This window comes from Neovison vison, chromosome 4 (genome assembly GCF_020171115.1).
Source record: "Neovison vison isolate M4711 chromosome 4, ASM_NN_V1, whole genome shotgun sequence".
In the NCBI taxonomy this organism is placed as follows: domain Eukaryota; kingdom Metazoa; phylum Chordata; class Mammalia; order Carnivora; family Mustelidae; genus Neogale; species Neogale vison.
In genome coordinates, this window is record NC_058094.1 from 7,627,473 (window position 1) to 7,651,455 (window position 23,983).

General features: G+C 51.9%; 1 protein-coding gene across 3 annotated transcripts in view; it reads left to right on the forward strand.

Annotated features, from left to right (window-relative positions):
- The window catches only part of ZFAT (zinc finger and AT-hook domain containing), a 191,409-nt gene that overhangs the window by 27,587 nt on the left and 139,839 nt on the right, over positions 1-23,983 (forward strand). For 2 of the 3 annotated variants that reach the window (XM_044244906.1, XM_044244907.1), the window contains exons 2-3: positions 4,278-4,454; positions 16,931-17,182. In XM_044244906.1, coding sequence (XP_044100841.1) covers positions 4,278-4,454; positions 16,931-17,182 — 429 coding nt within the window. The remainder of the gene's footprint in view (positions 1-4,277; positions 4,455-16,930; positions 17,183-23,983) is intronic. The other variant, XM_044244908.1, reaches the window with a different exon arrangement.

Sequence of the window (23,983 nt, forward strand, 5' to 3'; positions counted from 1 at the left end):
GGAGGCCAGCCTCTCCGCCTCCTGGGTCCCGCAGGCTCACGGCCGCCCCCACCCTCAGTGAAGTGATGGTCCTCCTGGGTCACACATGTCCTTATCTCTCTGCCTGCCTCCGGGAGCGCCGGGTCTAGTCTCCATCTGCCTACCGAACAAGCTACGGGCATGGGAAGCGCGTGGGCCAAGGCCAGGTGCCACCCCGGCCTTCAGGGGGTGTGGAATAGCCAGGTAGCAGCTGCCGGACTTACAGTGGCCTCCCATGCTTTGTCCTGCCTAGATGCAGACGTCGTCTCATTGATCTGGTCTCCAGACAGGGACTGGTGTGCCTGTCCCCGAGCCTCACACTTACGCTGTGGTCACTGGAAGTTCTGCTCTGTTCACTGTCACTGGATTCTCTTTCTCCGGAGAGCATCACAGAAGTCACTACCACGTAGTCTGTCAGGAAGTAGCTTTGTAGCCACATTCGATGTGGCTGCGGTGTGCTGTGTCCCTGTCGCCATGCAGCCAGGGCTGCACGCCTGAGCTGTGTCTGTGACACGGGGCCTCTGGGGGGTCCACCCGTGGCCACTGCCCGGTACGCGCTGGAATGAGCACAAAAGAAACTGATGGCTGATGCGGGGGCTGTGTTCTTGGCGGGGATTGTCACTCAGACGCTATGGGCCACCACGCTGAGCGTTTTAGCCCAACCTGAAGGAGCGACACGCCAGTGCGTAGCCACACTCAGCTCCTGTCGGGGGCAGGTGGCCGAGAGTCCGCTCCCTGCCGACCGTGACTCGGGCGAGCCGCTCTCCTCTCTCAGACTCTGTTTCCTTGCCCGTGGAAGGGGCTTTACAAACCCTGTTTTGCCTAAATCGTGGAGTCCTTGTAGGGTCAGCAGGAAGCACGTCGAAAACAACATGGCCTTGTATAAAGACAAGAATTGTTTCTGTAATCTCTTCGTGTTTGAACGGGAAGCCTTTCGGGTTCCTTAGGAATAAAGCATTTCTTGGAGAAAAATAAAATATCGATCGGCAGTATTCATGAGAGATTTTCATTGATGAAGCAATGTTCTGCTTTGTTAAATTTCTGTTTCCGGTGTTGTTTGGTAGGGAGGTACTCTTGTGGGTCGTTACTCCACCTGCCTGTCCGCGGAGGAGGCCTTCCTTTGGGTCCAGAGGGAGACCTGGCCCTGCGGCCTCAGTGCCTCGTAGGGCTCTGTCCTCACTGCGGCAGCGACAGGCCGGCCCACTGCCTTTCTGTCTGGTCGGAGAGTTTTGCAGCAAAGAGGAAGAGAAAAATGGGTTGGGGGAGAGCAGGGGAGTGGAGATCAAGAAAGATTTTTGTTTTAAGACAGGAAAGATAAGCATGCAGCAAGTGGCAGAGGGGAAGAATTGGTGGTCTGGAGAGAGAAGCAGAAGTTTCTGGAACACTGTCACTGGGTGGGAGGGGTTGGGTTTCTGTGCACGCAGGCCCCATGTATCCAGTGGCCTTCCAGGGTGGGCTGTGGGTTCGGTCTTCCCAGGTGTAGGCACGAGGGTTGTGTTGTCTTTAGAGAATTTTAAAGCAGTAACGACATTTAAATGTTGGCCTGCTTTTTTGCTTTTTCATGTTCCTGAGCCTGAGTCACTGATACTAAACAGTATCAGTGATAAAAATGTTGCATGTGGGCGCCCGGGTGGCTCAGTGGATTAAGCCTCTGCCTTCAGCTCAGGTCATGATCTCAGGGTGCTGGGATCGAGTCCCGCATCGGGTTCTCTGCTCATCAGAGAGCCTGTTTCCCCCGCTCTCTCTGCCTGCCTCTCTGACTGTTAGGGTCCGTGATCAAAGGAACGAGACTGATACAAAGCGAGAGTCAAGCAAAGCTTTAATTCTCACCAAGCATCAAGAATCAAACTGACTGGTCAGGGCTGTCTTTTACGAGAGGGTGACCACGATGACCCCGGCAAGTCCGCTCCCAACGTGGCTGCTCTGGACAAGGCCTCTCCGCAGATGAGGCCACTCCGGACGAGGCCACTCCCAGGATGAGGCTGCTGCTCGGTGGGGCCGCTCCCAAGAAGAGGCCGGTGTGGACGAGGCCACTCCAGGACGAGACCGGTGCTAATGAGGTCGCCCCCCCGACAGGGCTGCTCCCCGAACAGGGGCTGCTCCGGCGAGGCTGCTCCCCCGACAAGGCTGCTCCCAAAAAAGGCCACTCTGGAGGAAGCCTCTTCCCCCACGATGCTGCTCCTGCAGGGCTGCTCACCGGGGAGGCCTCTTCTCCGATGAAGCCGCTCCCCAGAATGAGGCAGCTCCGGGGGAGGCTGCGGCTCAGGATGACAAGGCCGCTCCTGGCTCGGGGTGGCGAGGTCGTTCGCCCGGAGGTTGTTGGCGTCTAGGCAGTTCCAAGAGGCGCCGCTGTCGAGGGCCGTGGTGTGTGGGCGGGGCCGCTGGCGTCTCGGGGCCGCTGGTGGCGGGACCGCTGGCGTCTGGACCGCTGGCGGCTTGGGGCCCCTGGCGTCGCTTACAGCTCCTAGAAGAGCTGTCACAGGTCTTCTTCTGCTCCCGCCAACTCTCCTCCTGCTGCTTCTTCCTTCTTCCTCTCACAGCTCTCCTCCTTCCTTTTCTGACAGCCTCGCAGACCCACCTTTATGGGGGTGGTTGAGCCCCGCCCCTACACAGGCGGCCAATCGAATCTCAATTCACCCCAGTGGATATACGCGCACCCCACCGATTGGACGTCTCCACCCGGCCTGTCCCGCCCCTCCATCGGGGTCCGCGAGCAGGTTCCTCTGGGAGAGGCAGGCCCTTACACTGACTACTTGTGATGTCTCTCTCTGTGTGTCAAATAAATAAATAAAATAAAAAAAGAATATAATGCTTTAAAAAAAAAATGTTGCGCGCGCTGCGGTGCCTGCCCCCACAGACCCCCGCGCCACCCCCACCTCCCACAACACACACACCTTCCGTGGCACTGCAGGTGCCGACCAGGTGCCGACCCTCATAGCCACAGGCGCTAGGCGGGGCGGGTGGGCAAGGATGCGGGTGGGTGGGCAGGCGTGGGGGAGGGGGCCGGTGGGGGCTGTCGTGGCGTGGCTTTGTGGGGCGTAGGAAGCAAGGTCAGCAGCCCGGTGTGAGGCTGGGAGGTGGGTGTGCAGCGGTAAGAAGCATTTGTCCGCCGTCCGCGGAGAGCAGATGGCCTAGAGCTCCTCCAGGATTGCCATGTGTCCGTCCGGCCTCCAGAAAGCAGGTGGCCCGGAGACCTTGTGTGACTGCGGGTGTGATTCCCCGTGAGGCTGGTGAGGGTGGGGGGAAGCAGGGAGTGCGGGTGTAGATCCCCGGCTGTCCAGCATGCTGGTGAGGTGGGCGAGGGTACGTGGTAGGTGGAGAGCTGGACTGACTCAGGGCTGTGGTGTACAGTGTTCCCGCTGCCCAGCGGGCACGTGAGCAGCCTCTCCTAGCGCATTCCGGCAGCCCGGGGGTATTACTACCTCCTGAAGATCACTGCACTTCCCAGCTTCTAGGGACGGGGTTGGGAATGCAGTCTGGGTTTGTTGGGCTTCAAAGCCACTGTCCCTTCCATCATCCGGTTCTCCTCTGCGCTGTTAAAAAAAAAGCTAGCTTTTAATTAGTTTTTTGATCCTGAATTTAATATTCCTCTATGTACCGACAATTATCTGAGACTCAGAAAGGAGCCTTTTCCCATTACGTCTTCCTGCCTAGTATAATGGGATGAAAGTAATGGGCTATTAGTAAATATTTGTGAATGGTGGTAATGCTTTCAAATAGGAATTAAGTGGCTTAAAAAAAATCAACAGATTCCCATTCTTCTTGTTTTTAGTCTGTGTGCCAGCCAGCGAAAGGTGTCTTGGCTCTTGAGAAATGCTGTTTTGATCAATTTTCCCTTGTACCTAATTTGAGAAAGCCTAGCTAGCACACTTAATTGCTGTCAGTGAGGTTCATTCACTTGAAGGTTGGATTTTGGTTTTGCAGTTTCCTACTTTTTTTTTTTTTTTTCCTTTTACCTTGCCATGTCAATGCTGGAATCTGGGACGTTGGGTAGATTTGGGTAATGGGGGCAGGGAGGGCAGGGTTTGCCCATATTAGACCCTAGCCAGGAGGACTGAAGAATGAATTTTCTGGCGACTGGGGCCACCTGAAGTTAGAAGTGAGCTGCCTGGCCTGGAGGTGTCCACGAGAGGGACAGTCTGTTGGAGGCTGGCCACAGCTCAGAAGGGCAGCCTTCAGTATTTTTCTTCGGTGATTGGAAGCAATTGTTGTTTTTGTTAGGCTGAAATAACATAGTTTGCTCTTTTTTTTCCTTACAGAAAACACAGCCATCTTCATGTGCAAATGTTGTAACCTTTTCTCACCCAACCAGTCAGAGCTGCTGTCCCACGTTTCTGAGAAGCACACGGAAGAAGGGGTTAATGTCGATGAAATCATCATTCCCCTCAGACCTCTGAGTACCCCTGAGCCCACCAACCCGAGCAGAAGCGGAGATGGTAAGGGGCCTTGGGGTTCCGGGGGAGGGGGCCGCGGCCACGGACGTGCCCGTTGGTGGCGATGGTGGTGATTTGCTCACATGTACTTTGACGCTAGGTTTGTGTTTGGTGGGCCCTGAAGCCCAGAGCGCTCCCGTTTCCCACAGTTAGTCCTTGGCCGGCTCTAGCCCGCTCAGATAGGAGTGTGTGTGAGCGCACCGCACCCGGCCCCTGCGGGAGCCTCTCCAGCGCCTGGCTGTAGAAGGAGGAGGGAACGCGTGAAGGAAGGAGGGAGTGCACGAGAGGAGGGGTAGCCTCCCACAGTGTACAGAGCCCGAGCTGGTCCTCAGAGAGTGTGGCTCTCACCCGGCTCTGGGACCCGCGCGCTGCGTTCCCGGAAGCACAGGACGTGACTTCTCTGAGCCTCCCCCTGCTTACCTGACAAATGAAGATGAATGTGCCCGTCACAGGCGGGATGTGCCTGTGGCACCAGATGACGCCGGGCACGGAGGACCATAAAGGGGAGCTATTCTAACATGCGTGACGAATGTGTAAGGACACACAACCCGAGGCACAGCGTTCCTGAACGGGCGTGTAAACCTTTGATCCGCACAGACTCCTTTGGGTCCGCAGGCAGCGTGCGGAGTGAGATCCCTCTTGTCCGCAGCGTCCACATGTGTCCCGCTGGACGGCCCCTGGAGTGGCAGGCGGCTGGCCTGGAGGCGTCGTAATGAGGTCCCCGCGGACCAAGAGAATACGGAGTAGAGGAGGCATAGCTGCACACGGCAGTTCAAAAAAGCCCCCACAAAACCATTCTTATATGGTGAGGGACCCCTGCCCGGCTCCTGCACAGAAGGATGGTCTGTTCCGTGGCAGGACTCGTCAGCCACACGGATGACCGAGTGCTCGTTCCTGGGCGGATTCAGACTGGCGCTTCCCAACAGCCGCCTTATTGATCCTCTGTCCGACATCGTTAGCGAGGAGCGACTCCAGACAGACAGTGTTTGGTTAACGAGTCCCTCTGGCCGTTCCCAGGGAGCGCAGAGAAATACACCTGACCGAGGGTTAAGTCGCTGGAGTTAGGCGAAGCGCTGCTGGTTACTGGGAGTGGCGTGAGCTGAAGCCGAGGAAATCCAGCCCCGGTGAACCCGGCGGCGGCGAGCGCGGAGAAGCGGGCATCGTCGTGTCTCCTCACCTGCAGCCAGCTACGCTGGGCCCGCGGCGCTTCAGCCCTGGCACGGGCCTCGGGGCCGGCGCTTCGGGAAAGCAGGTCCGAGGTGGGAAGTGCCACGTAATCACATCTCAACCGATGGTGCCCATTTGAGTGTCTTTGCTTTGGGGAAGAGGAGGCGGAGGAAGGTCAGTTTGGTGTTAAGAATCTACCGAGTAGCCTGATTAAAAACAGGCAGAAGAGCTGAACAGACATGTTCCCAAAGAAGGCGTACGGATGACCAACAGGTGCGTGAAAAGGTGCTCAGTGTCTCTAACCGTCAGAGACATGCAAGTCCAAACCGCAGGGAGCGCTCAGCTCGCGCCTGGTGGGAACGGCTGTCCTCAGCAGGAGGAGATAGCCAGGGTTGGTGAGGATGTAGAGAAAAGGGACCCTTGTGCCCTGTTGGCGGGAATGTGAACTGGTGCGACCACTATGGAGAACAGGACGGAGGTTCCTCAAGAAAGTAAAGATAGGATTACCACGTGATCCAGCAATCTCACTTCTGGAAATGTATCCAAAGGAAGTGAAATCAACATGGCGGAGAGAGATCTGCACCGTGTTCATTGCAGATTCGTTTACAATAGATAACCTAAGTGTCCGTAGATGAGTGGGTTCAGAAGATCTCTCTCTCTCTCTCTTTCTCACACATGCTCAGGAATGTTATTCAGCCCTAACAAAGGAGGAAAGCCTGCCGTTTGCAGCATGGATGAATCCGGAAGACATTATTCTAAGTGAAATGAGCTAGATGCAGAAAGACTAATACTGTATGATCTCACATATGTGTCGAATCTAAAATAGGTGAATTCACAGAACCAGAGAGTAGAACGGTGGTTGCCCGGCAGTTGGGCGAATGGGGAGATGATAGTCAAGAGGTACAGACTCTGACCTGGGTAGGTTCCAGGGATCTAACGCGCAGCCGGGGGATTACAGTCCACAGTACCGTAGCGTATACTTGGAGTTGCTGACTGAGTAGATCCTGAGTGTTCTCACCAAAATAGAAAGTCGATTATAGTGAGCATTTCACAGTGTACATGTACATTAAGCCATCTTGTCATGCACCTTAAAAAAACAAATTGTGTGACCTCAATATATACAATTTTGGTTGGTTGATCATCCATTAGTAAAGCTGGAAAAAAAAAAGAATCTGCCTACTGCCAGGGCCTCACAGTTCAGCCACCCCTCCCTCTGCCACTGAGTCTAGGGGTGAGTAAGGCCCATCTGTCCAGACCTCACTGGAGGACCCCTGATGACGTCCACGTTCCCTATGGCCACAGTCCTGCGGAGTGGTTAAGATGCATTGGCTTTCCAAAGAGTGTGGCTTAACAGACAGTTGGAACCAGAGCTTTAGTCAGGAACTTTGAGTGTTTCCTCTGAGGTTGAGCTTCTATAAACTCAGAAGAACGGATAAAATCTCTTATGTAAAATTCATATGGCAGATAGAAGTCACGTGGATTAATGGGCTGACAACGTTGAGAAAGGTGGTTACAAAGCTTTAATTCTGTTCTTATTCAGCTTTGCTTATTAAGATTTTTCTTCCAACTAACATGAAATGTGAATGAGATAAAATAATTTGAATTTTTCATTTCATTTATAAATAATGAGCAAGTGATGAGAGCGCAGATAGATCTCCTCCTGGAATTCTGCGCATCAGTGGTTTCTGGGACGCGCATGCTGACTTCCGTCCTTGCCCTTGTTCCCAATGGTAGCGAGAGGTATGGCTGTCCGCTCAGGACACCACCCTGGGTCCCCTCTTCCTTGAGATCCATCCTCCTCTTCGTCTCCCCGACAACCAGCCCACCAGGCCCGTCCCCCCTCGAACCTGCCCTGCGGCCATGGTCCGTCCCTCAGTGGGGATGACCATGTGTTCTCTCTCCCCTTCGTTTCAGGAATGCGCTGACTTACGTGGTTGGGTTTTCATACCCTGAACCACTCTTGCGTTCATGGGATACATTCCACTCAGTCATACTGCATAATCCTTTTTCATGTGCTCGTGGAGTTGGTCTGCTGGAATCTTGATGAAGAGATTAGGGTTTGTATTCAGAGATCTTATGGAGGGCCGTTTCTCTGATGTCTTTGGTTTTAGAATCAGAATAATAGTGGCCTCACAGAACGAGCCGGGAAGTGTCCCTGCCTCCTCCGTTTTTTGGAGGATTTTGGAAGTGTTGGTGTTAGTTCTTCTTAATGTATGATAGAATTCACTGGTGAAGCCTTTTAATTCTGGTCTTTGGGTGGTAAGTTTTTGGGTTACCAATTCAGTTCTTTGCTTGCAACAGGTGTGTGACTATGTTCTGTTGCTTTTTGAATTCCTTTCAGTGTTATGTGTCCTCGGAAGTTTTCCATTTCATCAGAATTCTCTGATTTGTTGGAAATAATTACTTGTTCACAGTATCCCTGAGAATTAAAAAAAAACAAAACAAATCTTTTTGTAAGATGAGTGGTAATGTTCCATTTTCCACTCTTGATTTTAGCTGTTTGAATCTTACCTCGTTTTCCTTGGTGAGTTTAGCTAAAAGTTTGTCAGTTTTTTGATTTCTATCTTCTATTCTTCATTTAATTTTTACTTTTTGTCCTTCTGCTTGGCGTGCGTTTGGTTTGCTTCTGTTTTCTCTGGTTTCTTGGGTTAGAGGAGTAGGCTACCGATGGGAGATCTTTCTGTGCCTCACACAGGCACTTACTTTTATAGCCTTGTGGACCTGTTCTCACTGCATCCCACCTGTGTTTGCATGTCGTGTTTCCTCTTGATCGTCTCAGCGTTGTTTCCGGATTCAGTATCCTCTTTGACCTATTCGTTATTTAGGAGCACCATTTAATTTCCATGTATCTTTGAGATATATAGATGTCTGTTCTTTTTATTTATTTAGTTTTTAAGATTTATTTATTTATTTGACAGAGACAGTGAGAGAGGAACACAAGCTGGGGGAGTGGCAGAGGGAGAGACAGGCTTCCCATGGAGCAGGCAGCCCGATGCGGGGGTTGATCCCAGGACCCTGGGATCATGACCTGAGCCAAAATCAGACGTCTAATGACTGAGCCACCCAGGTGCCCCTGTTTTTTCTTTTTTAAAATTAAATTTTAATTGGAATACATGTTACAATAGTGGCAGGGTGTATAAGATCGTGATTTGATATTCTTATATATTATGAGATGATCACCGCAGTGGCTCTAGTCACCATTTGTCACTGAAGTTATTATAATATTATTGATTATCTTCCCTATGCTGTACTTTTTTTTTTTTTTTTAAGGTTTTTAAAATTACTCATTAGAGAGCACGAGCGAGAGCAGGAGCAGTGGCGAGGGTCAGAGAGAGAGAGAGAGAGGCAGACTTTTCACTTAGCAGGGAGCCCCATGCAGGGCTCGATCCCAGAATCCAGGATCACAACCCAAGTGCAAGGCAGATGCTTAACCCACTGAGCCACCCAGATGCCCCTTCTATGCTGTCCTTTTCATCCCCATGACTTAGTTATTTTATAACTGGTAGTTTACACCTCTTAATCCCCTTCATGTGTTTCACTCGTCCCCTGTCCCTCTCCCTCTGGCAATCACCTGTTTGTCTGTTTGTCCTCTGCTCTTGTTTTTTTTTTTTTCTTTTTTTTTTTTTTTTAGATTCTGTATATAAGTGAAATCATATAGTATTTATCATTCTCTTTCAGACTTATTTTACTTAGCATAATACTCCCTGGGTTTATCTGTGTTGTCGCAAATGGCAAGATTTCATTATTTTTTATGGCTCAGAGACATTCCGGGATGTGTGTGTGTGTGTGTGTTTACACAGACATAACACAACTTTTTTCCCCACTCATCTATCAGTAGACACTTAGGCTGCTTCCATATCTTGGCTATTTTAAATAATGCCGCAGGGGATGAAGATGTGTGTGTATTTTTTCAAATTAGTGTTTTCATTTTCTTCAATACCTAGAAGTAGAGCTTCTGGATGGTAGGGCAGTTCTGTTTTTAATTTTTTGAGGAGCCTCCACACTGTTTTCGAGTGGCTGCACCAGTTTGCCTTCTTGCCAGCAGTGCCAGAGGGTTCCCGTTCCTACACATTCTCTCCACCTCTTGTCATTTCCTGCCTTTTTGAGAATAGCCCTTCTGACAGGTGTGAGGTGGTATCTCACTGTAGTTTTGGTTTGCATTTCCCTGACGATGAGTGATGTTGAGCATCTTTTCATGTGTCTCTCGGCCATCTGCATGTGTTCTTTGGAAAAATGTTCAGTTCCTCTGCCCATTCCTTAATTGTTTTTTTTTTTTGTTTGTTTGTTTTGTTTTGTTTTTTTTTGGTCATCCACCTGTATGAGTTATTTCTAATTTCAGCCCACATAGTTTGTATGTATTTGAGCCCTTACACATTTATTAAAACTTGATATATGGACTGACATGGTTTATCTTAGAGACTGTTCCTTGTGCGATTGAGAAGAATTTATAGTCTGCTACTGATGGTGGCACATTTGCATAGATAAGTGTTAGGTTTTGCTGGTCTGTAGTGCTGTCCGTGTCTTCCGTTTCCTTACTAAAGCCCAGATATTTATAACTGAGGAATGTGTGGCTCAGAGACTGGAGGTCTTAACAACCACCTGCTCACGGTGACCCAGTTCGTAGGTGGGAGAGTGGGATCTGGGCCCAGCTGCTCTGGCGGCTTTTGCCTGCTCTTGTCCTGCTCTGTGTAATCAGATTCTTACTATGAAGCTACTTTAAAAATTATTTTCCTTTATTAACTAATTTACTTTTGACTTAAATTTTTCTTGAACACATTTCTTCTCTTTTTTTGGTGTGCACATACAGGAAGATTAGTTGCCTGTACAGTTTAATTTTTAAAAGTATTTAAGACTTTAATTAAATGCAAAGTCTTAATATGAGAACATTTCTTCAAAAGTCTTTCATTAAGAACTCCAAGTCCTCCTTTTTCTCTCTGTGAGTCTGTAAAATTCGAGGCTTCCAGAAGCTTAGTTTCTCTCTAATGACTTCTATTCAGGTTTAACCTTCACAATTCATTTTAAGTTGAGAGATACTTGAAATGGTTTAATTAAACCTTTAACTGAGTAGTAATTGATTTATTATTTTGGTCTCCCTTTGTAACAGGAAGGTTCCTAAATCCTTTGGTTTATTTTATAGCCTTTTAATCTTTTTTGCTCATGTAGGAAGTGGTCTGCCTAAGAACCTTTCATTTTCTCCTCTCTTCCCCATCAGATCTCTGGCTGCAGTCCAAGAAAAAATTGCCTTACAGAGAGAATGTGCGTGTGTGTGGTTGTGTCTGAGAATGTATGTGGGTGTGTATTTGGGTGTGAGTGGTGGGTGAGCGTGCGTGCACACGTTCGTTCATCCCGATGGCGGCTGGGACAGGGGGACCTGCTGGGGCTGGAACTCACGGGGGTCCCTGGAGAGTCTCTTTCGGGCTCTGTGATCTCCCCCTTTCAGACCTCCCAGTGGAGCTCTTCTCCTTTTATCTCTGCCTTCCCTCGCACCCCGTTTCTTTATTCAGACATCACGCACCTGTCAGATGCTTGGGCGCTCTGCTGGGTGCTGAGAGTGCGGGGCGCACAGGGCGCTCTTCCCGCTGGGCCCGCCTCCAGGCTGGGGGGTCGCAGGTAGGCAAAGAGGCGGTTGTGCAGGGCAGCAGGGAAAGGACTTCTCTGGGATCAAGGACGGAATGCCAGAGAGGGGGTCACAGAGTCTAGTTTGGTCTAGCTGACGTCCAAGTTTAGATCTCTGTGTCGTCCCTTCAGGACTGCTCCCACGAATAGGGTCATTCTGAGTGTACACAGGCATTGCTGTGCTCTGTTCCAGAAACCACTGAAGCCTGAGCCCGCTAACCTCCTCGGGTGGCAGTGTGGGGGTAGTTAAAGAGCACCCATCCCGGACTCCGGTGGACCAGCTCCCAGTCCTGGGGCTGTCACCTCAGCTGGGACGGACACACACACGGCTTTTGTGCGGGTTACAAAGAGGTGCCCCACTCTGGGCCGGGGAGGTAGTAGCCGGCTTGCTCTCTGGGTGAACAAGCAGAAAACGTGGTCAGGGCGGATGCAGCGGGTGCCCCAGTGCTCAGCTCGGCTTGTGGAGCGTGGCCTGGGTACTGGACCCCCCACCCCATGGCGCCTCACGCAGGGCTCTGCCTGCACCGCACCTGTGGACGCCCTGCTTCTGTCCTCTGTCAGCAGGACATAAGATGCTTGCCTTTATTTTTTTGGAAAAGGTTACGTGATAAATGCATGTTAATACACGGTGCCTTCGTGCGTGGTTCACACGGTGCCTTAGTACGGGGTACGCGCACGCTGCCCTTCAGAGCCCCTAGTGTCCGTTTCCTCGAAGTGGTCTGGTTCAGGAGTCGGACCGCACTGACGCTTGTCGCTGGGACGCGCTGGTCCCTTTCCTGCGGAGTGTGGCGGCGGGGCCCGCAGTACTACTCTGCGCCCTGGAGTGAACTGACGTCAGCGTGAAGCGAGCGGCGGGCTCAAAGCCGAGCTGAGCCTCTTACCTTTTCTGTGTCTCGGGCCGCTTGGTGAGACGGGTCGCCTCAGCGTCGCCTTCCGTGCAGGGGCTGCTGCGGTGCTTCCGCAGGGACTGGGCCGGAGGAGCCCGGGAAGCGCGTTGCAGGCGCCTGCGCCGGGCGCACCGGCCGCTTCCTCCGGCTGCTGCTGGCGGGACGCGGCCGCGCCGTCGCCGGGGACTCGGCGGGGAGCAGGCGTGGGCGCCTCCGGCCTCCTGCGGGCCCCGTGTCCCAGGGCCGGCTGCGGTCTGTCCCGTGGAGAGGTGCTGCGTCCCCCATAGACCTCCAAGGCGCGCTCCCTCGTTTCTGATAAGGAACTTCTTGTCTTCGCGGGGCTTGCGGGGCTCGGTGGGAGCAGATGTCGGGCAGGCGGACGCGCGGGCCCAGCCGTGTTCCAGTTGCCTCCGTTCCGAGCTGGACAGACTGGATTGGGCTGCGGAGCTAGGGCCTTCTCCCTGGCTCCAGCCTGGTGAAATGTGGCTGCGCCTGACTCCGCGCCGGCTTTCTGGTGTGGGAGCGGCGTCGGGAGGAAGAAATCACGGGAGGGTCGCGCAAGAGCAGGTGTGCGCTCAGCCTCACGGTCCCGCGGCCGCCGGGGCAGCAGGTGACGGTTGCTTCAGGGAAGTGGTCCAAGGGAGAGTTGTAATGAGTGTGGCCGGAGTAACACGAGCTTGCCATTTAGTGATCCAAGTACTATGCTCAGCATTTTAATGGATGGCTTTTATTTATAGGGGACTATACAACAGAGACAGTTTTGTGTTTATTTTTCATACTAGAGGCGGCTGCTTGGGGGGGATTTAACGCGGGGGCGGCCTGGCTCGCAGCTGGTGTTCTCTGCAGTGCAGCACAGGCTCTTTCCACGGGGCCAGAGCCGACCCAGGGGCCACATCACCCAGCGGAAAGAGCCTGCTGGGGAGAGGGAACCTGGATCCTGATTCTGGGAGCTTAGCAGCAGCTTCTGGAAAACGTGCCAAGCCCCTTGGACCTCCAGGTCCCTTATTTCTTTTCTTATTGAGGAGGTTACATTTGCTGCATCCATCTCTGAAGGTTTTTATGGGGATAAAATGAGATAAGAACTGGGAACGGGCCTTGCATACTCGAGTGATGTGTAAATAAAGGGCTTACGTTATTAGATTTTTAGCAACGTGGAGCTGTTTTTTCGTGGTGCTCATGTCGTCTTTTGATTGAATTAAACCTTTGGCTGATTGTTCCTGCCCTTTGCCAATTTTGGCCTTGGAACTGTAGGGAAAATTCTCTGACTGTGAGGAAGTTGTCCCCACACTGTGGTGTCGGGGCAGGGTTGAAAGGTGTGGTGGCTTCCATCTGTCTTCCTTCTGGAATCTCTGGATGCAGGAAGTGGCTTCTTTTCTTGCCATCAAACAATGTGTATTTACTAATTCAGTGTCCCCTTCATCTCCAGCTCTGTTTGTGATCCTTGGGCTCTGGGAATTCAACCTCAGGATGTGTAATGAGTAGGAAGAGAGGGAAACACGCAGGCTGGAGGCTGTCTCAGTGGCGTGCACAGCACGTGTACCTCTCGCTGTCACCACGAGACCAGCTGGGACGACCTCGTGGAGGAGGACATGAGGGTTTGAATTGGGGCCTGGGGTCTGACTGGGGTGCAGGAGGTGGGCCCAGACAGGGGAGCAGTGCAGGTACATAAAAAGACTGGGATTATCTGTGCAAATTTAGGGAGGTCTGGAACATTGCCGAGCACTTGAGAGAGAGCACAGCTGTATATGGTGTGTGTGTGTTGAGCCATGTGAGGAAGGACCGAGAACACTAGGTCTGAGTGTTTTGAACAACGGAACGTTCTAGAGCGAGGTAGTGAGACAGGAGGAGGATGGGAGCAGGAGGCTGTGGTCCGGGGGCCCTGTGTAGGGATCTAGGGAGTTTAGTGGGCAGATGTCTTTTGGACAGATCAGAGGACCTGGACAGACCGAATCAAGGACTGCACTCAGGAGGAAGGGGAACGAAGGGCAAGCCCATCCCAGGGTTTTGATTGAGAGCTTGCAAGGTTTCCCTTGCCCAGTTGCAGAGTTCTCAGCAGTTTTGTAAAATGTTTGTAGTTGACAGCAGCAACTCGTTTTCTGTGCTTTTAAATTATTCCAAGTTCATCTATGAATATTTCATTTTTTGCTAACTAATTGGTCTTGAGCATCTGCATTATGGATGTAGCAAGATGTAAGATTAGTTTTGTCACCGTCGTGTTAGAGGATTTCCAAAGCTCTCAGGGCTGATTTTGTGTTTCTTCCTTGACAGCCACATTGCACACGGCCCGCTGGTTTCATGCACCGAGACCGATTGGCACCTGCTGTGCAGGACACCAGGTTAGGTGCTGGGGGGACAGAGAGTCAGGACCTGGACTCTGTTTGCAGGAGTCCCCTGTCTGCGAGGAACGACCCAGACTGTGGCAGAGTCTCGCACCCTGTGGCACCATGGTCGCCGTCACGTGCTCTGGCTCGTCTCTGAGGAGAGAACGCCGGGTGTCCTGCCACAGTGTGTGGGCTGGACCCTAGGTGAGGGGCACAGTTGCCCGCAAAACTGCTGACCCCAGCCACAAGTTTGGGAGTCCCCGGGGCCACCCTCTCTCTGACCAGCTAGCTGCAAATTTGGGGATCCCAAGGACTCCCTCTGGTTCCTTAATTTGCTAGAATGATTCACAGAACTCAGAAAAGCACTATACTTGTGATTACATTGTATACAAAAAGCGTAGAGGTCAAAACCATCCAAAGGGAGAGATGCATGGGCCAAGTCTGGGATTGGGAGGGCTCTAGATGTGGAGCTTTTGGCCTTCCTTCTCCCCCTGTGCAGTCCTGGATGTTCTTGCTTCTTCCTGCTGTATTATGTGACGGGACTCAGGTATTCCCGGCCAGGGATGCTCACCCCAGGCTTCAGTGTCCGGCTCGATGACACACGGCCACGTGGCTGGCCTTCAGTCCCTCCTCCCGTCGGTTCCAATGAACACCTCTGTTCTCCGGTTCTCCAGAGGTCAGAACAGCTCTGACTGGTCGCAGGCCCTATCATAAATCATGTTGTTAGACTGTTGGTGGCCCCAGACCCCAGGCAAACAGGCAGTCCTATCAGGCAGGACCTTCTGGGAGCCTAGAGGTCACCCCAGTAGCTGAAGGCAGAGGCCACCGCTCTGGGTAAGGTTCCTTCTTCACCGCCCAGCTGCAGCCGCAGGCCTGTCTGAGGAGGAAGGCCATTCTGCACAGCAGGGCGCAGAGGCCTTTGTGGCGGGAGGGCCCGGGCCCAGACTTCCATAACCATCACGCGGTGATGTTTGGGAGCCCCGTGACACGCGGTAGGTGTTTGGGAGCCTTGTCGCTAATTCTGCCCCTCATTGCTGCTTTGGCAGCTTGCGCAAGCACATGCCATGGGGAAGAGGGAGGGACGTTTCTGTGATTGTGAGGTCAGCGGTTTGTCCTTCCTCCGTACGTCCCTCTCCTTGCCACACCTGCCCTGGCCTCCCGTAGCTGTCGGCTCGGCCTCGTGTCTATGCAGCTGTTCTCCCCGCCCCGTAAATTCCAGTGTGGGCAGCGGGATCCGAGCGTCTCGTGCCCTTGTTTGTCTTGTCTGGTCTCTTCTGCCTTCCTGTTAAGTACTTTCCTTTCCTTTGTTTTCCCACCCCGTCTCCAGCACGCCCCTCGATAGAGAAGGAAGGAAGTCACCATCCGCTGTGCTGGCTGCCCTGGCCAAGGAGGGTTCTGGTTTGTCTCTCTTGGTCATTGTTGACCACCCTTTGGCCCTGCAGCTCTGCGAAGCTCTGCCCCTACAAGCCCCCCCCCCAACCCTTTCCCCCATTGTAGTGCATGATCTCCTTGAGTTCTGGGGACCCCACGTCAAAGCAGGCTCCTTTGTCCAGAGCTCACGTGGTCATCATTCTGGCGTGGCCCTTTTCCGAGGATGGTGCTGGAACCCTATACCCCATCCTCTCTTCCGCTGCTCAGATTGGGAGATCTGCCAGTGCGCCCTGCCTCAGCGCGTAGGCCCGTAACGCTGGGGCGTCAGCTAGATGGTGTCTCGGGGCACCTGTCAGGTCACATCGCCTGAGACCACGCCTCTCCACCTTCACACACCCAACAGCGCGTGCTCCCTGACCCTGCTTACCCGTCGGAATTCCCACCTTCATTCTGGAGCTGAGTGCCTTAAAACTGAGTGCTAATTGAGAAGGAATACAAGTTGAAAAAGGATTTGAAACTTGCTCTGATGCAGCTCTGAGCTTGCTGTCGAGCTCCCTAGGCCACTAGGAAACGCGAAAAATACTGCTGTGCCCTTCGTCCTGTGATTGGTAGACGTTCGGTTGTAATTCTTTTTTCTCTGTTTTATCAGAACAGGTTGGCTGTGGTAATTATGGTGCTTTGAAATAATCTGAGTAGTTGTGGAGCTCGTTAAGACCACGAGACGCGAACAGCCTCGGCGAATCCCTGGCGAGGAGGTCCTTCAGCACTTTCTGAGGACGGGTGTAGACGGGTGTAGGTGGCGTCGGCGGCTCACGAGGGGTGTGACCCATGAGCCGGGGGCGCTGCTGATCACAGGTCAGAGCCACCCCCACTTTATGAGAGAAGAGGTGCCCAGGTTCTCATCAAGCGCTGTGTCTGAGTCAGGATAGGGACGTTGATGACACGGTAGCCAGAGCAGCACCCACGATACCGTTTGTAGCTGTTCGTGTCCGCAGCTGCTTCAGACTTTGTTTTCCACACAACATGAAGCTGAGCACACGTGCACATTTGGAAGTGGGTGTGTGCCTCGCACCATTGCCGCGTGTGACTGCCCTGTGCCCTCTTGTTTCCTCGGCAGAGTTTTCGGTCATGAAGAGGAAGAGAGGCAGGCCCAAGGGCTCCACGAAGAAGCCCAGCGCGGAGGAGGAGCTGGCCGAGAGCACCGTGGGCCCGAGAGGGGACAGCCCGCCGGCCCCCGAGGAGGGCAGCGGCCCGGCCCCCGGCAGCCTGGAGTGCAGCAAGTGCTGTCGAAAGTTCTCCAACCCGCGCCAGCTGAGGAAGCACATCTGCATCATTGTGCTGAATTTGGACGAGGAGGATGGAGAAGCAGGTACGATGCCCGAGGGCTGAGCGCGGCCGTGGCCTGGGGAGACTCGTACGTACCGACGGCTTCATGGGGACAGTGACCCGCGGGGTGGCGCGTTTCTGTAGGAGGCTCCCCTGGCTGGCACAGTTCCTCTTTGGGCTCTACGTCCTCTGCGGATTGAGGGTGTTGTGTGGGAGGCGGTGCCCACGGAGTGTGCGTCGGTGGGTTCTGCGGTTTGCAGAGAGGGTGAGGCGTGGTCTGTCCTGCGGGACACTTCTGTTCTGCGTGGCACGGCAGGGTTGTCCAGTGCAGACTGAGCAGGGAATAAACCCTCGGCGACGGGGAGTCGGGAGGAACCTGCTGTCGCCGTCTGGGGGCGCTGGGATTAGCGGAGGAGGATGTCTCAGCCGACGGACGGGGCTGCGTGAGTGTGAGTGCGGACGTTAGGATGCTCAGGACCCCGTGAGGGACCTTGAGGAGCCAACGGAAGCCGAGGGCTAGGTTGAGGCGGGCATTCTGGAAGCAAATAGAGTGTTGGGCTTCCTCCACACGTGTTCTTGGCTGGACTTCAGCTCTGCAGCCGCTTCTCAGTGAGGCTGAAGGGAGTGCGAAGGAATGACGTCACCGTGGCCCGTGGCAGAGCCTGTCTCGAGGGCGACCTTCTGGGGCAGTGAAGAAGCACCACTGTCCTGGAGGGGAGGGCCTGTCCTGTGGGCTCTGCTGTCGTCTGGCGTTTGTGCTGCTTGTGAAGGGTTCAGACGGCCTGAAAGTTGAGGAAGTTCTTGCCGTGCTTTGTGCCCGACTCAGGACGTCACGTGGGAGACCGTTCTGGCTGAAACACGGGCTTTGGGATATGGCTTCCTGCATATGAGTCCCAGCTGCTCCAGCCCTTAGCAGATTCCTTCTGCCTCCGATGCCTCATCTGTAAAATGGGAATAAAACCCAGCACTCTCGTCTGGTTGCTTTGAGGGTTAAATAGGGCAGGACTGACAAAGTGCTCAGAACGGCACCTCCACATGAAACGTGCTCAGCAGTGTTAGCTGTCACTGTGCACAGCAGCGTGGAAACAGCACTGTGCTCCTCCGGCCGGTTTTATAGACAAGGGTAGGTAGACCCCCGGAAGGCAGGTCGTTAGTCCAGAGTCCTTCAGTTAGCAAGGGGACCGAGCCTTTGAACCTCCATTCTCAAACCCTTTACTATAAATACCTCCAGCGGCGAAGCAAGACCATTGGGTGCAAAGTCCTCGCACAGATCGGGGGAGTAATTGAGGAACTCATCACCTGATCCTTAGTGGACATCCAGGCTGGTGGCCAGGACTCGTTGCCAGCACCCGTGCAGACTGAGCAAAATACGAAATGTTGTTCTTTCCTTTGAGGAACTGCTCTCAAGGTGACTGTGTGAACCCTTTCTTGGCTGCGTGGACTAATGCACAGAACGGACGAGCACTCAGGCTAGAGAAGTCAGCGGGAAGGCCGCTGACCCACGGCAGGGCACGAGTCGTCGCCGTGTGAGACGTGTAGGCAGGCAGTGCCGTGGTCTCCGAGCCTGATGCCCTTTGGCAAATAAAGAGACTTTTAGAGGTGAGATGGTTGAGGGAGGAAGGGCGAGGATGTACCCCCTGCCCCTAAAGGGCTAGTTTCTGGTGGCTTTGTCAGCACTGGCTGTGGATTATGGAGTTGCCCCCATGCCAGGCACACCCCCTCCTCTCTTTTCCTCACACACATAGTTAATAGTCGTGGCGTTTTTTTCTTTATTAAGTTTTTTACTTTAATCCCAGTACAGTTAACAGTGATCCTAGTTATAGGCACGCAATATAGTGATTCGGCGAGTCCGTACGTCACCTGGTGCTCATCACAAGTGCCCCTGCCTAGGACGTCCCCGTCCCCATCCCCTTCCCCTAGTTTCCCTCCCCCCACCCCCCCTCCCCCATCAGTGTGTTCTTTAGAGTTAAGGGTCTGCATCTTCATTTGTTTTTTTTCTCCTTTGTTTTGTTTCTTAAATTCCACGTATGAAAAACCATGTGGTGGTGTTCTTTCTCTGACTTCTCTCACTTAGCGTCGCGCTCTGGCTCCATCCGCGGCATTGCAAATGGTGAGAGTCCGCTCATTCTGATGGCTGACACTCCGATGTACGTGTAGACCACACCTGCTTATCCATCCGTCTGTTGGTGGACGATTGGGTTGATTCCGTAGTTTGGCTATTTTAAGTAATGCTGCTATAAGCAAAGGGAGCGTGTATCCCTTTGAATTAGTGGTATTTTGGGGGGCAAACACGCAGCAGTGTGATTACTGATTGTAAGGTAGCTCTCTTTTTAACTTTTTGGGGAGCCTTCATGCTGTTTGCCAGGGTGGCTGCACCAGCTTGCATTCCCCGTGGTGGCTGCATTTTCATCAGGGCTTCAGCTCTAGCCTTCCTAGGAGCTCCATGGGTACCTCCCCGGGTCAGAGAATCTGACTCTCCGCTCGTTCAGTGCTGTCTTTTTGTGGATCTGCTTGATTTTTGTGCCTTCATGTGATTTATCCCATCAAACTCCTTCTGGGGGACTTCTGGGCTTTTTGTACAGTTACGGTTGGAAATCAGGGATCTCTTTTGCAAAACCTTCCCCCTGCTGCTTCTTCCAGAGGTCAGGCCTGGATCTAACTTGGACGCAGTCTGAGATGTTCACTCAGTTAGATTTGTGGGTGTTCTGCACTGTCCTCAGGGTTTCTTCCCCTGACACAAAGCTTTTCAGTGTCTCCCCTTTAGAGTAAAGTGCAGAGTCCCCTCCTGGGCATTCAAGACCCTCAACAAAAGGGTCTTTCCTTGGAGCTCTACAGCATTGTTTTTCTGTGTCCTGTTGTTTGCAGTTGATGACAATTCAGTTGTTTCTAGTCTTTTGCTGTTGTAAATATTGCTTTAATAAGTGCTTCTTTATGCATATGCATATGTGTGTGTGTCTATGTATGTGTGTGGGTATGTATACACACCCATGTACGTGTATATTTGTAGACTTACACTGTTCTTTTTATAGGAGTAATTCCCAGAAGTGTAACCCCTGTTATATTATATATTACCAAATCTACCCCACGAGAACTCACACCAAGTCAGATTCTGAAGGTGTCTGACAGTGCTTATTGGATATTGACATTTGTAAATTTTTTAATGCCTGAGATGATACCGAAAATACTAAGAAGAAAGTAACAGTAATCAAGAATCTCACTGCCAAGGTGTATCGACTCTTACGCTGTATAAAAAAGAGAAGAAAGATCCTGCTCAGTTGTATGTACATGCACGTTTTTTAGAAATGGGGTCATACGCATGTTCTGTGCTCTTTTTTCACTCACTAACGTGGCCAATAAAGTTTTCATGTCAGTATTTTTTATTCAACGAGCTGTTCCATAGCACTTTCTGGATACTCACCATCTTACAGCTCATTTAAGTCCCAGCAACTTGAAGAAGTCGGCACTGGTGTTACTTCCACTTCACACAAGAGGAAACTGAGGCACAGAGAGGTTCAGGAGCTTGCTGAGGTCACACAGCCTGTAGGCGGTGGGGCTGGGTTCGGAAACCACCATAGTTCAGCGGCTGTGCTCTGCTTCCTGACCCCGAACAATCAGTAAGTGCAGATTTTGGTCATTTTTAAAGGCCACCCACATTTCACCATATGCACGGGCCATGCATTTTCCTTCATCAGTTTCCAGTCGATTGACATTCACGATTGCTTTTTATTTTTCTCCCTGATTGAAAAAAAAGAAAAAAACGCTACTCAGGTGACTTATTTTAGGCATGCATTTCATTTTTATTATTATATTTGTACTCATGCTATTATTATTATTATTATTTTTTAAAGATTTTATTTATTTATTTGACAGAGAGAAATCACAAGTAGATGGAGAGGCAGGCAGAGAGAGAGAAGCAGGCTTCCTGCTGAGCAGAGAGCCTGATGCGGGCCTCGATCCCAGGACCCTGAGATCATGACCTGAGCCGAAGGCAGCGGCTTAACCCACTGAGCCACCCAGGCGTACTCATGCTATTATTATCTTAGGCAAATACCTAGGCATGTAATTGCTGGGCTAATAAGGGCATATTTTCCATTCTGACACACCCGCACGTTGCCGAGCTACCCCGCAGACAGTGTCTGTCGGTTACTTCCCTGACACTGCTGCCCACCCGCCTTGTTCCTCTTCATCCTGCGTCCTGTCAGTCCTCAGCCCTGCCAGGCTTCTGTGCCAGTGATTTCTTTTAATTATTTGAGTTAGCGGCTCTGTGGTCACAATTAGACCTTGTGGTTATAGAGTTACCGGGAAATGATTTGTGTTTTGTGTGTAATTTTGGGTGTTTCTTGTTTGTACCCTTTACTTACTACACCTTTGGGTCACCGTAAATGCAGGAAGTATTTTCCGTAGTTATCATTTGTCTTTTCATTCCATTTGTAGCCTTGCTTTGCTGGAGTTTTAAATACTTGTCACTCCTGTCGAATGTCCCTTTTCATCATAGCCGGGAACGCTTGCCGATGCCCCCAAATAATAAAACACATGCTTCTGTGTGTCCTCTGTGATCTGTATGGTCTCGTTTATAACCCTGTCTTAGGTCCATCTGGAAATCGTGGTTTAGTGAAAGTCGTAAAGTAAGATGGTTCTATCAGTAAACATGGGCAAAGGAATGATCTTAAATGCAGTTTGGGAGATAAACTATTTCGAATCCTAGGGTCCACAGAGAAAATAATAAGGGTCTGGCTCCAAGTCTCAGAAACCCTTTAAAAAGTAAAACTTCAAATGTTGAAACTAATTACAGATTCACAGCAAGTCGCAAGGATTGCATAGAGAAGTCTGGTGCCCTTGACCCCGTTTCCGTTAAGGGTTGCATCGTACGTGGCTGAGCAGCAGGACGTCAGAATCCGACAGGGACAGAGACACGTGTGTGTGCAGCTCCGGTGCCGTCACCTGGGGGACGCGCTCCTGCTGCAGAACCGCCCAACCCCCACCCTTGGCAACCAGAGATCTGTTCTCGCGCTCTGTAGTTCGGTCGTTTCAAACATTGTGTTTCCTCTGAATCACCTGGTACGTGACCTTTTAAGACAGGCTCGAAAGACCCCGTTTGCAGGCTCAGTTTCAGGGTTTTGCAGTCGCGGATGCTGACGTCCGGAGGGGCCGCTCATCCGGCCACGCGCCTTGCCCGGGCTGGGGTTGGGGTGCGCGCAGCCCCCCGCTGCCCGCCTCCCGCCCCGTGGCCGGCCCTGCTGGGCGCCACGTCTACGTCCTCAGTCTCGTTTTCACCTCACGGACGTAGATTTTCTTCATTTCAGTGAACTTCTGTCGGTTTTTTCGCTAACCGTGTAAGAATCGAAGGTCCCACCCCGCGTGGTTACGACGTGGATCTTCTTCTCGGCAATGAGGGCGGCGGGAGCCGTCCTTTCTCATAAGATTACCCGCCGCACCAGTAATAAGCCGTGGAGCAAATGGCTATTGATTGGAATGACCTTAAAAGGATTTTAATTAAACAAGTACCAAATGGAAACGTAGAAACTCTGGGAGTTTTTCCCTTTCAGGCCCCCGTGGAAGGCTCTAAAATAGGCAGCAATGACCTTATGCCCAGTTGCCTTATGGCCGCCTTCTTTGCAGTCCTTCCACGTGCCCAGGTTGCCAAGCACAACATTACAGTTTGGAAAATTCTCGCATAATTGTTTTAATGCATGGTCTGTAAGGAGCAGTTTGGTGACATTTCAAACAGTTGACCTTGACTCTGTAGCTAGTTAAAACAATTAAAAGAAAACAACATAAGCCTTTCCCTATGCTGAACCCTGGCAAGTTAATACTTTCGATATGTATTCAGCATTTATTTATTTTATTCTGAATTTGAATAGTAAAAGAAGCCAAGAAAAGAGATTTTTTTGTGCCATTGTGTGGAGCAGCTTGTGTTTCTGAAAAAACAGTTTGCAGCCTACAGAAATCAATATGTCAACTTTATAAAAGTGACTTCTGAACCTTTCCAGGCTTGTTATTTCTGGGGTCATCTTCTGCAAGGAGAGTTGCAAAAAATTGGCTCTTACTATTGTCGAATCTGTCCTAAAGAAGGCAAGGCATTTATTTAAGATCTTACCTAAGATGCACCTATAATTTTCATGGAGCTTTTTTTTACAACAATATTTCAAGTGCCTCACACTGTGTTTGTGTTAGCAAACAGCGGGTTTGGCTAATGCTGCTGTGACTGAAAACGGTTTGGGGCGAGCTGTGCTGGACAGTTTGTAGGTGTGCAGGAAAGGCAGTGTCCGTCTCGGAATAGAACACCTTTCTCCGTGGAGAGCTGTGTCATGGTGATGACGGTTTGCTTTTGTCACCTGTAAGCCCTGATTTCACTGCGGGCCAGTCAGGTGGACGGAAGCCTGGAGGTCATGCGGTGCAGCGGTGCTCTTGCGTATCCGGCCTCGGGCCTGCTGGGAAGAGTGGGCACGTGTCCTGGCACTCCCGTGTGCCCTGGGTGGTTTCCCGTCAGCCTCGAAGTGACCGCCATCATTTCTGCCCGTGTGTTTCATTGGCCAGAGCTGATGTCATGGCCCCACTGACTGCAAAGGGCTAGAAAGTGCAGCCCTGCCCTGTGCCCAGGGCGGCAGGGGCAGGGATTGTAGCTGTCTGCTTTCACTAGTGACTGCTGCCTGGCCCCTGTCCGCTTCCTTGGACTCACCCCCCAGCTGTGCTCCGTGATCTGAAGATGTCCTCCTTGGCCAGACCCTCTCCTGAGCTTGCGATTGGTAAGCGGCATGTTTTGTGTTGTGCTCATTGTCTAGCTCCTCCTGAGTGCTCCCCCGCCCCCGCCATTCGACCAGCCCTACCACCCAGATGTCTTACC